Here is an 11497-nt window from a genome sequence, read left to right as displayed (position 1 = left end):
AAAAAAGAAATTTCTGCCTTGATAGCCAGAAGAGGACAACTCATGAGTTTCAGATGAGGTTTGAGATAAGCACTTGTGATAATAGTATCAGTGATAGCCTTCAGAGTACATTAGAGGATCTTGTAACTGACTTAATCTTGGGCCTGAGACAAATCCCTCTGGAATGAATGCACGACAAGTCAGCAAGTGCAGTGGATCTTCGGTGTGCTGTGTCCTGCAGTAGTAGCACACTCTAGAAGAAGCACTGCAGTACTTGGAGAAGGCCACCTGAGCCTCTGCCCTGCCTCTTGCAGTCTTTGCTCTTGGGTGCCACCCCTACTGACTGGGGCAGCTCTCCTTGCTACACATAATAAGCTTAATTTTACTTCCATGGCCTTTTTCAAAACATGTGTTAGTAGTCTTTCCTTGCTAATCTCTGCAGCCTCTCTCAGCTGATCTGTTTCCTCTGTAGCTGCATTGAGCAGTTGGAAAGCTCTCTTAGGGGCAGCATCTTCTAAACCATGATGTGTGTTTGGGCTATTGCTAAAAGGCACAGAGCAGACTTCCATCTGTGCTATATCTGAACTGATGTGAGCACAAAGCTTCCTCTGCCAGACTACTGCTGTAATGCAGTGCACTATAAAGTGGCAACATAACTGGTGTCTGTAGGCCGTGCCTGGCTGTGGCAGGGTTAGGTGCTGCACTCTTAGCCTGTGTCCCGCTGTCCTGTCAATCTCATGTTCCTGGACTGCTTCAGCACCGATCTCTGATGTCTGTTGGGATAACTGGGTTTGCTATTTGTCCATCTTAGTTTGGGGCTACTCTTCAGTATTGGGACTGATTAGGAGAGAGCAGCCTCACTGGCAGGTAGCAGAATGATGTTGCTGCCCATCTCTTGAAAGTCTGGGTAGGATCTGATTTTGATGGGGCAGTCATCGTTTGCCTGTACCCTACACAGCAGTAAGTGTAAACCTTGCCCTTCTACCTCCCCATGAAAGGATTATCTGCAAAAAACCTAGAGGATAGTCCTGAGGTAGTCCTGGGAGCAAGTCATGTTTCCTTCTGTATACCATAGCACAAGGTTTGGTGTTTAAAATAAATTGGATGCCACTTGATATTAGGTGGAGGAGGAGGTGCTGGGGAAGCACAGCTGTACATCTGCTCCATGCCTGTGTGCTTTACCCTAGACATGTTTAATGTCCTGACAGCTGCCTGGGGTGGCAGAGGTAAATATTAGACTTACTGACCTGCTCCTTTATTTCTTCCGTTTGGCAGTTGCCTTCACAATGCAGGTTTTGTGCTCACAATACGTATTTAGTCCAGGCATATGCCTTTGATTTAGTCCTTGCTGTGACTGCAGTAATCCCTGCTGGATCTGTGCCTGGCAACAGATGTTGCTTCCTTCAGTGTTTGGACTCCAGGACAGAAGTTCAGTTGTTTGTGTGGAGTGAATACACTGTAGATGAACATGAAGTACAGTTTATTCATCATTTAAAAACAGGGCTGAGTTTGTAGATTAAGCATGGACATGAACTTAAACCTGCACAAGTGAGAGACTGTCAGAGCTCCACTCTGGGGACCTGAGACTTTGTGATCCTTCTGAAGCAAGCAAAGAAGCACTTCTTTCTAGTGATATGTACTGAACCACACATTTTCTCTCACCTGCTTCTCTTGACGCCGAATGCTAAAGATATGTCACAGCTTTTAAGTTGAAACTTCATTCTTTGCCAGAAGGAAGTCTGCGAACTGGCTTGCTTGGGGTAACGTGAGCCACAGCAGTGTTTGGACCATAGGAGCTGTTCCTGTTGGTACTCCAGAGAACAGACACCTTTGCTTTCATTTGGATGTGTGGTGCTTCAGGTACAGAGCTCTTTTCACCAAATGGGCTCTTGCCCCATTTCAGGGAATAATTCAAGCATTTTCCAGGATAGCTGTCCTGTCGCTTCTTTGCTAGGTCAGGCTGTGACTGAAGAACTTGAATGCATTTCCCTCATGCAAATAGAACATTTAAGCAAACCACTGGCAGTTGTGGGGTTTGTCAGTATCTAGGATGTCTTACATGCAACAGTCTCGTCTGGAAAACTACTTCTGAAATGGAATTCTGAAGTTTTTCTCCAGCTGGACAAAGGAAGCAGCAAGATCTGCTCTTGCCTGAGTGGGTCTGCCATTGAAATGCATTGAACAAGTCTGCCAGCCCATGAGGTGTGTGCAGGGGTCCTGTTCATACATTCTCAGCTGAGAGTGGGAGAGGGATAAATCACCTGTGGCAGAGGTGCCATTGAGTCCTCTGCCAGCCTTTGCCAAGCACCTCACAGGCAACAGGCAGGACTTCATTCCCAGTACATGCTGTGGAACTAAGTACTCCTTGTACTTCCAGGACTTGGAGAAGGCCCCATCCTTGGGAAGCATGCTTGATGCTGGTAGCCTTGCACTCTGTGAAGTGTTTTTGCCCTTGGAGTGCAATGTCCATTTTGAAAGCTTAAATCCAGCATTTATTCCCAATATCTTTGTTTTCCCCTGTACAGTAACACCTTCAGTATTGAAAAACGGTGCATTGAGGATACATTACAGACACTGAGGAAATATAAGTTAAATTTAGAGCTTGTGCTGATAAGTGCCGTGGTTCTGAAAGCTGGCACAGGACCCTACAGAGCAGGGAGGATGCATTTCTCCAGATGCCTTCTCTCCCTCTCTGGTTTTGAATCCTCTCATGACCGCTGAATTGAGCAGTGACCTAGTAAAACCTTTAGCTGCCACTTAGCAGAACAAAGTCACTATCGCTTAAGTCCCCCTTCCTCACCAAGGGCTCAGACACAAGAAGGGCTGTGCAGCCCTTCTCTAAAGACAAAGCACTTCTCATGTCTGTCAGTGCATTGAAAGCTTTCCCATTCACACTTACGTTTGCATTCTTATCCTGGGAAGGTTAAAGTTCACCAGTTTCCCAAGAAGTTCCTCCATGGACTGTTTTCGGCTTAAAAATTCAGAACAATTCTTCTTTAGATGCAGCTGTTGAGCATTTGTGCCCTTGCAGAGTGGAAGGGAATGCAGTGAACTCCCCCACACACTCCCTGCCTTGAGTGTGTTATCTCATGACTGCAACCCCCTTCCTCAGAGCCAGCCGGTCCTATTACAAAACAAGCGCTTTGTACACAATATAATTTGTCCTTTTGTACGAGATTTTCTATTGCAAATATTGATCTGACCACCACCCAATGCTAGCTTGTTTAGACTGGGTCTGGGATTGAACAGTCACCGAAATGCTGAGTGTGCCGGGAGGAATTTCAGCTCTGTGTCAGAGTGGATTACAAGCTCCCCATGATGAATGAGGAAACTGAGGGGTGAGGTTCGACTTCTCCAGTCATACCTTTGCTTCTCAAAGCCATTGTTTTATTCAGGGGTTTAGCCTGGGTCTGCTTGAACAATCCAAGTGTGTAATCCAATGCGCAGGGAATTTCATTCAAGTTTAGGCTGGAATGTCTTGATCTCTGCTGTGTGTCCATTTACCCTGAGGGCAGAGGCTCGGGCAAATGCCTGAATTTCACTCCAGGAGAACTGAAGTCAAAGCCCTAGTTATACAGCCTTACCTCATTCAGCATCACCTATTGACACACTGGTTACTTCTCTCTCTGGCTGCCTTGATTTGGTGGTTTGGTTGAATTCTGGTAAGGGCAGCAAAGCTGGGATACATGTGCTGGTTTATGTTTCTAAATCTGGTTAATACTGGCCTTTTTAGATCTGGTAAGTAAAATTCCTCCTGCTTTCGAACATCCTCTTGGGGTCTCTGTTCTCGTTTCACCTCTGCTCCCCAGTTGTTTTTGTACCCTCAGGCCTCAGGATGGTGTGTGGCATCCCTGGTTATAAACTCCCAAGTTGTGCTCTTGAGTTTTGTGTGCTTGGCGGTTTTGGATGATACTGTCTTTCCCCTTAGAAATTTCAGGGATATCAACTCTGATTTTTGCCAGGGGGCCATGGTGATTTCTGTTAAGAGTTTTGTATCTAAAAGCAAGATTTAGTCTGTGCTTTCAGTCAGAATAGAACAACATGGTAAATCTGTCTTTTGTGCCAGTGTGGGGGACAGAACGGCTGCAGCCACATGGCACCCAGCAGTGATAGGCAGGAAATGTGCTCTTAATGGTGCCCCAGCAGCTTTGTGGCAGATCAGGTGTCAGCCGTCCTTTAGCAGCTGGTAGAAGGACAAGTTGAGCTCTGCACCATGTGTAACTGGCTAATTTGATGGAAATATGATTATCCAGCTATTCCAGACACAGATCAGATTTGCAATGTGCAGGATCCAGGAGTGCACAAATCTGGAGATAACTGTGGCTCTGAGTAAAATGTGAGCTGGCTGCTGAATTTAGGTGATTGCTAGCAAAGAATAGATGATGGCTAACAGTTTGACTAGTTCTTTGCCCTCTCAGGTGAATTCGGCGTTGCCATTTTGTTAATAACATAATCACAGGCAGGACACTAATTCCTCTTCCAGAATCTAATTTTCCACACAAGTATTCTTCCTCTGCAAAACCCAGGCCATCAGCCCTTGTAGTCCCTTAGCAGCCATTTATTTTCCAGAAGGCAGATAAGACTCAGCATCACAACTTTGTTTCCGTTCTTGCTCGTTAGCTCTGAGTGCTTGAGGACATGGGAAGTACTGGTATTTGCGTGGCTGGTGACTGTTCTTGTGTTCAATGCCCCAGCCCTGCAAGCTGGAGAACAAGAAAGCCAGGGAAAAGAGATGGTGTTGAGCAGTCTAGGCTGCTGTTCAGGCCTGTACAGTTTGTCCTGTCCCATACAGAGTTGTTGCTACTCCACACTGAAGGTTAACAGTGACTTTTCATACTTTGTTTGGATATCACTGATGTAGAGTCCCCTGTGCTCTCCAAGCCTCCCCAGTTAAGCCATGGCACAGTGATACTGCCAGGAGGTTCTGTGCTACCACAAAGTGTGTAAGTTACCCACCAGTGGTGAGGTTAATGCCCACCCAGGCTCCTGTCAGACACCCACCACCTGGTGCTTGCCTTGTAATGCATCTCCACTTCAGCTGCATTCAGTAATCAGGGAGCTATGAGCTGCAACTGGGAGAAAATTGATGGAGAGGAGACTCAGACGAGGAGTTCACCTCTTGAGACAGGAAGGAAGCCAAGGCAGGAGTTTCTGCTGTCTATGCCTTTACGTACATGATCTGTCACCACTTTGGCTGATGGTGTGGGGTTGTTCATACTACAGAGCTTAAGCCAGGGGTCCTCAGGGGGGTGGCAAACACTTCAAACCTTGAACAGTCACTGTGCTCCTGCTGTTGCTACATGCTTAGCTGATTTCTTCCTTTTAGCTGCCCAGTTGGTGGAAATGCTGGAAGCTGGTTGGCTCTACAGATCACTGAGCTTGGCAGAAGGCCTGGCTGTGTTGGCTGTCCTAGAGCTCTGTCTGTTTGCTCTCTGTTTCTAGTCTGGTGCTACTCTGTTGTTACTGCTGGCCTCTTAATATACAGAAATCTGATCTGTGCAGAGATGGACCTCGTCCTGCACTTGCAGTCATTTCTTAATTACGTGTGGTTGTCATTGGTTAAATGTTATTTCATACAGCTTTTCCTGTTCTTCTCCTTAATTGGTAGTAAATGGTAAAAGAGAACAATACACATGTTTTGACTTTAGTATAGAAAATACCACTGGAAAGGGCCCATTTCAGTTTCCCATCTTAGCTGAAAATTGAATGATAACTTGATTGTGTCAGTTTTATTGCCCAAATGTTATCAAACTGGAGAGGAAATGTTAATAAGGGCAATGTTATTAAGGCAGTAACCTTCAACTGACCTTCCTGCTTTTCCTACTGATGGGGGTGGGTAGATGGATGACACCTAAAATGTGGGTGTTCTCAGAGGGTGTGGGTATTTCTTGATATCTCTGTTCTATTTGTGACAAGTGCTGCCACACAGATAGGGCAAACTGAAGAATTTGGCTGATAAACAGTTCCCAGCCATATCTAGACAATGTGAAGCAGAGGATTCATGAGAAAACATCGCTTGCTGCTTTTTTTTTTCATTTCCTGAAAAAGCTGTAGTTAGCATGTTGGACCCAAGTGCTGTGACATTGGGGAGAGATTGTGAAATAACTATAGCCTCTTGCCACTCAACAGTGTTTACTTGACAAAACAAAAGATTGGTAGAAAGGATATTGGTTTCCTGACTTTAACAGCAAAAACATGGAATGATTTGATGGGAGAGAAACAGCAGCCACCATTCCACCAGCTGTCTGTTGGTGATGCAGACCATGTGGTCCATGGAAGCAAAGATGATCTGCAGTAGGGTTTCAGGACAATCAAGACTGGGCCCTGCAGTGCCTTGTGTGAAGTTTGGGCCCCCAGAGGAGCGAGGAGTCCTGCAAAAATCTGTGTCCTACATCATTAGAGAAGGTGCATCTCACTGTTTTTGTTTGGGTGGGGTTTTTTTTCTGTTAATTTAAGATAATCTGCAAAATATCTACCTAAATTTATTTATTTACTGGTTTATTACAGTCTTCTTTGTGGAAGATGGAGTGTTCAAGAAGTAAATACATTAAATCTCTTGTGCCTTCGGTTTCCTTTCCTGCTGTAGCTGACAAGGCATGCTGTGGTGGTCAGGCTGCCTCCACTCATCATGTCCCAGCTGAGCTGAAGGCATTGTGCATCTTTGTGTCCCTTCAGGTGTGGTCACAGAAACCTCTCCTCTCCTTCCCAGGGAACAGCACTGCTGTTCTCACTCTGCTGCCTTCAGTGCCATCGCAGCCCCTCCCAAGCCTGTGCTGATGCCAGGGGCTCGCAGCCTTTCAGCCCAGATGTGGATGGGCTGTGTGGGAAGGACAAGGTCCTGTGCAAAGGACTGCAGGCAGCCAAAGGAAAAGGGCCTGCAGCAACTTCTGTTCTTGAAGGAAGAATTTGAATAGGATACTGCAAGTGCCTCAGACCTTCACTGTGTTTCATTTAAGAAAAGATTGCATTGACCATTACAGCTTTTTCTTTTGCCTGAATTTCTCTTGTCTTTCTTGTGTATCTGAGCTAACAGTTCCTCTCTCCTCCATGCCTTTCAGATAGCCATAAGATTAATTTTCATTGTCTTGATTCAGTTTTAAGACCTGAAACCTTGGCAAATGGTCATTCTGCCCCCAGAAATAGTTTTCTCTGATTCAGATTAAATTCAAATCAAATTAATCAGTTTTTAATTTTTTTAAACCATCTTGAAATACTGAAAAGGGAAGAATGGCAGAACTATCCATCAATCCCTTGTACAGTACAGTAACAGCTGGAAACATTCTTAAATATTAAACTAGAAAGACTGATAGAGCTGAAATCTGTGAAGTACAGCGAACGTGTACAGTGCAGTGCAAAACCTGAAGAGGTTTTGTTGAAGAATGAGCACATCAGACGTGCCTGGGAAGAACCCAGGGCAGCAGTCGCAGAGGTGCAGGGGCTGCAGGCAGCAGATGGAGGTAGAGCAGCCACGGGCTGGGCAGCGGAAGGGAGGCTGCCCTGCTGACATGGCAGGGGGAGTAATTGGCAATTCTCTGGTGCTCAGAGGAGAGCAGTCAGGGCAGTGCAGCACTGCTGGAGCCTTGGCTTAGCTGCTGTTTGTGTTGTTGGGTTTTTAAACTGCATAATCCCAGAGAGGTGTCAGGGAAACCTTCCGACCTAAGCAAAAGCAAGCCATGGGCCCATCATCTGTCCTAAAATCCAGTGCAAAGCAGAGCCATGGCTAGCATGGATTTCATTGTGTTAGGAGATGGTTGTGATGGGGAGTGCCTTGAGTTTTCCTGCTAGGGATGTGTCCCGGTCCTCCAGGTGCTCCTCTCTGGCGGCGTTCACTGATTTTTGTATTTTCATCCATGACTGATAAACCATCCTCTGTCAAAAATGCCAGCATGGCCTCTGCACGGAGAGAAAGGGATCCATGGCAGAGAACATGGCTGTTGTGACCATAAGGGTGGCTCCCAGGCTGGCTGCAGACAGTCCTCCATCCTGGAGAAACTGCACTTGCTTCTGTGATCTTTTCCCTTTGCACAGTTGAGATGTGGGCAGGATTTTCCTCCCAGGATCACCGAGCTTTGAAACACTGCTGGCAGCACAGTGTGCTGAGGGAGGACTGCCAGAACATGCAAGTCCTGATCTCTCAGGAGTGAAGATGTTTTTTTCAGATAGTGTAGGCTGGTAGAATAATGGGATGAGGCAGGAGCAAGGGAGAGAAAAGCGTGGTCAGTTGGTTATTTCCTGACTGGTAGTCGTAGAAAACATTATTATTAGGATGCCCTTGGTCAGCTGAAGCAGACCTTGTGTGCTGATTGTTTTCAATAGTAGAATATTTATAAAGTCTGAGGATTGGGGCTTCTTTTCATCAAAGCTTTTCAAGGTAAGAGCCTGGCACAAAGCCTCGCTGCCCATTCCTTTCTGCTGTCCACCAGCCGTCCTCATTTTCTGCAATGACAACTACAATGTCTCCTTCACTGATGTCCAGTTCATCCCCATTCTGAAAGGAGACAGGGAAAAGAAATGTGGTTAGCCTGAGAGCACAGGAGGGCCCAAGCATGTATCTGGTGGGGTTTTTAAATCCTGCTCTTCATCAACAGTCTGCCAATGTCTTTCTGGTTTTGAAATACCAGACAGTGAAGGATTAAGCATTTTGGCTGTTTCCTTAAAGATCCTCAAATTTCCTCCATGATGTCACCTCCTGTACAACCTGATGTTTTATCACTGGGGAAGCCCAGAAAGGGTTAAACCACTCTCCTAAACCTGCTCACCATGACCTGCATAGTCTGCAGGTGTTGCTAAATAAAACAGAGCACAGCTTAATTCCTAAGGGGGATAACAGTGCCTCTGCTAATCCATGCCTGAAATAGGTCTCTCAGTTCTTTAGCAGGGAACAGCACTGACCAGTGGGGGACAGTGACTCTTGGACAGCTGTGACTTTCATCCCCAGACAAATGCAGTAGTGGCAAATAAACTCTCACTGAGCTCCCAGGCAGCCATCAGTGTTCAGTGGTGCTGTCCTATTTTCTGCAGGAAACCACTTTGCTGCCCACAGTGTAGTAAATAGAAAACAGGCTTCCAGAGATGTTTGAGGTGTCAGCTAAAACTAAATTTAATGCACCTGAGTAGGTAAGAATGGACTCAAAAAAATGAGTGGCCTCAATGTACAGTATACTAAAGGTAGTAACAGGCTCTCTTCTCAGCAGGGAATATCCCTGTGTGGCATAGTTTTAAGAGACTCCTGGAGTAACAAGGTGATCCAGTAGTCTCTGAAGGGGAACTGCCAGTAACAGTGAGGTGCTTTCAGCTGTGCTTGCCAGAAATTTCATGTAAATAATAAAAGAACATTTAAAATTAAGCAAAAAAATGCTCTGACATCAACTAAAAGGTGCTGGTATACTGCTGTACCTAAGGGAAAGTGTTCCTTTTGAGCTTTTTCTCTGTTTTCATAATTTATCTGGCTATCGATTTTGTCACTGTCACATTTCTTCAACGTTGGCTGTTTGTGGCAGGTCCCTTGGTGTGAGGCTCTCTCTTCACTGAGACATAAGACCCCCTGGATGCTGTTTCTTCTGCTGATCTAAAGCTAATAAAAGGAACCTTTAAACTGACATGTAAAGCAAGTGGAGTTGGAGTCCAAGTTCTGGAGTCCATCTGAATTAGCAAATATTTATAACCAGTCCATTCACAACTTTAACTAATGGTTTTCTGCCTAGTTAAGACTGGAGTCAGGGAGAGTTCAGTATCCCGGTTCAGAATGCAGGTTGTTCTCTTTAACAGATTTTGTTGGCAGATGAAACACTTCCACTGGGATTCTGCAGCTGGCAACAGGGAAGGAATATCCTTTGTGGGATTCTGTCCTCTCCAGCATGGAGAACTAGCATGCTATATTGGAGCAGCACAGATCATGTCCCTGGCTGTAAAATTATGGTAACATCTCCCTCACAGAATTTACCCTTCCAAGATGTTTCAATCAGAATCATTTATTCTAAATGTGACACTATGAAGTATTTATTTCTAAGTCTTTTTTTACCTGGGCTGTGTAGTCATAAAGTACTCTGTAGTCCTGTGATGATGTGATCCCATCTTTTTCATTTACAAAAATGGATGCATAGACTCCGTCTGTTCTCTCTGCAAGAGGGAGAAAAGATAAGGAAGAATACCCACCACAGAAACAAAGAGTTCAGTTGCTTATAAATGCATGGGATCATATGCAAGAGTTCACAAATACAAGGGTTTCTGTTCTCTCTCTGCCTGGAGATGTTCATGTATAGAAAAGCTGCTGTGAACTGTAGGTAAAGTCTTGCACAAAAACTGTCCCCCATTGATGGGATGACAATACATCCATTGAACTTCATGGGAGGTCAGAAAGTAGCTTCAGCCTCAGTTTGGGAAAAAGGTTTCCCCTGGTAAAACACAGTCCAAGTCATCCAAGGAGGGAAACACTCCAATTAAAATGGCTTTAAAATGTTCCTGCTGGGGATATAAAATTCTAGCAGTTCCATGGCTCACACAGGACTTTTCCCCTTGAGAAAAAGGGAAAATACTGTGCCAGTGGGTCACCAGACATTTTCCAGTGGTGTATATGGGTCTCACGTAGCTATTTGTCATGGACATAACGTTTTTTGCAGATGTTTTGTTTTAATACAGCTTGTTGTAATTAGGGAAACTTCTCATTTCTTCCTAGCATCTGTCTGGGGGCTTCCCCTGCTGAGCACCAAATGCAGCAAGAAAGAGTCTGGGCTGTGTTTCTGGGTGCCCAAGCAGGCAGTTGATTTTAAAGCTGTTTGAAAATAACTTTTCTTTTGGTGAGAACTACAGTTAAAATGCTTTTGTTTACTATCAAACCAATAAAAATGTCATAAACTGTTACTTTCTACATAGTCAAAATACTGTGTTTTAAATATCATCTGATAAATTCCTAATTATAAGGATTACAGGACAACAGTGTAACTGTGAGGTGAGATGAATATTTGTATTCATAAGCCATGTGCCTGGTGTGTTAAAAATTTTATGTATTCTCTGGGGCTTTTTAGTGGTAGTTGTGCTACACAGGGAGAAAACTCCTATCTGTGTCAGACTGCAGCTCTGAATGTACAGACTCCCCCTGCCTAGAGGCTTTGAAGAATCTGTGGATTATTTGGCACTTTGAAGGGGGAAATTTGTTTAATACACATCCAAGCAAAATTCATTTCCAGACTACTCTTGCCTGCCAATATGTGAATGTCTGCTGTACATTTCTGCTCCATGTCAGAGCCTGGTTTAGCAACATGATCTAAAGGAAACACATCTGCTAAACTGATTTCCTGCAGAGCATACCCAGAGGAGGGGCTGAAGGAGTGGCAGTTTCCGTGTTGTTTTTGCTGCTCCCATGGAGTAGTCCAGAAAATCTGCAGAACCAAGAGAAGCCAAAACCAAAATGAGTGAACAGACCTGGTATGAGCATTCCTTCATCTCAGCTCTCTGACTCAGCCTTCCCTCTGATTCCCAGAGTGGATGCCACCTCTTTCCATGGCCTTCTATTTTTTTA

At 45.0% G+C, this 11497-nt stretch overlaps 1 protein-coding gene across 1 annotated transcript in view; it reads right to left on the bottom strand.

Annotated features, from left to right (window-relative positions):
• Positions 1-1316: 1316 nt before the first annotated feature.
• PSTPIP1 (proline-serine-threonine phosphatase interacting protein 1) overlaps positions 1317-11497 on the bottom strand; it is a 57743-nt gene continuing 47562 nt past the window's right edge. Inside the window, exons 13-15 of the mRNA XM_063412219.1 lie at positions 11287-11357; positions 10001-10098; positions 1317-8467 (exon numbers count right to left, since the gene is read on the bottom strand). Of these exons, the coding sequence (XP_063268289.1) occupies positions 8336-8467; positions 10001-10098; positions 11287-11357 (301 nt within the window). The 3' untranslated portion in view covers positions 1317-8335. The remainder of the gene's footprint in view (positions 8468-10000; positions 10099-11286; positions 11358-11497) is intronic.

The sequence above is a fragment of the Prinia subflava genome, chromosome 15, assembly GCF_021018805.1.
Source record: "Prinia subflava isolate CZ2003 ecotype Zambia chromosome 15, Cam_Psub_1.2, whole genome shotgun sequence".
Lineage (NCBI taxonomy): Eukaryota > Metazoa > Chordata > Aves > Passeriformes > Cisticolidae > Prinia > Prinia subflava.
Note: the sequence above shows the minus strand (reverse complement) of the source record. Positions and strands in the feature narration are given on the sequence as shown.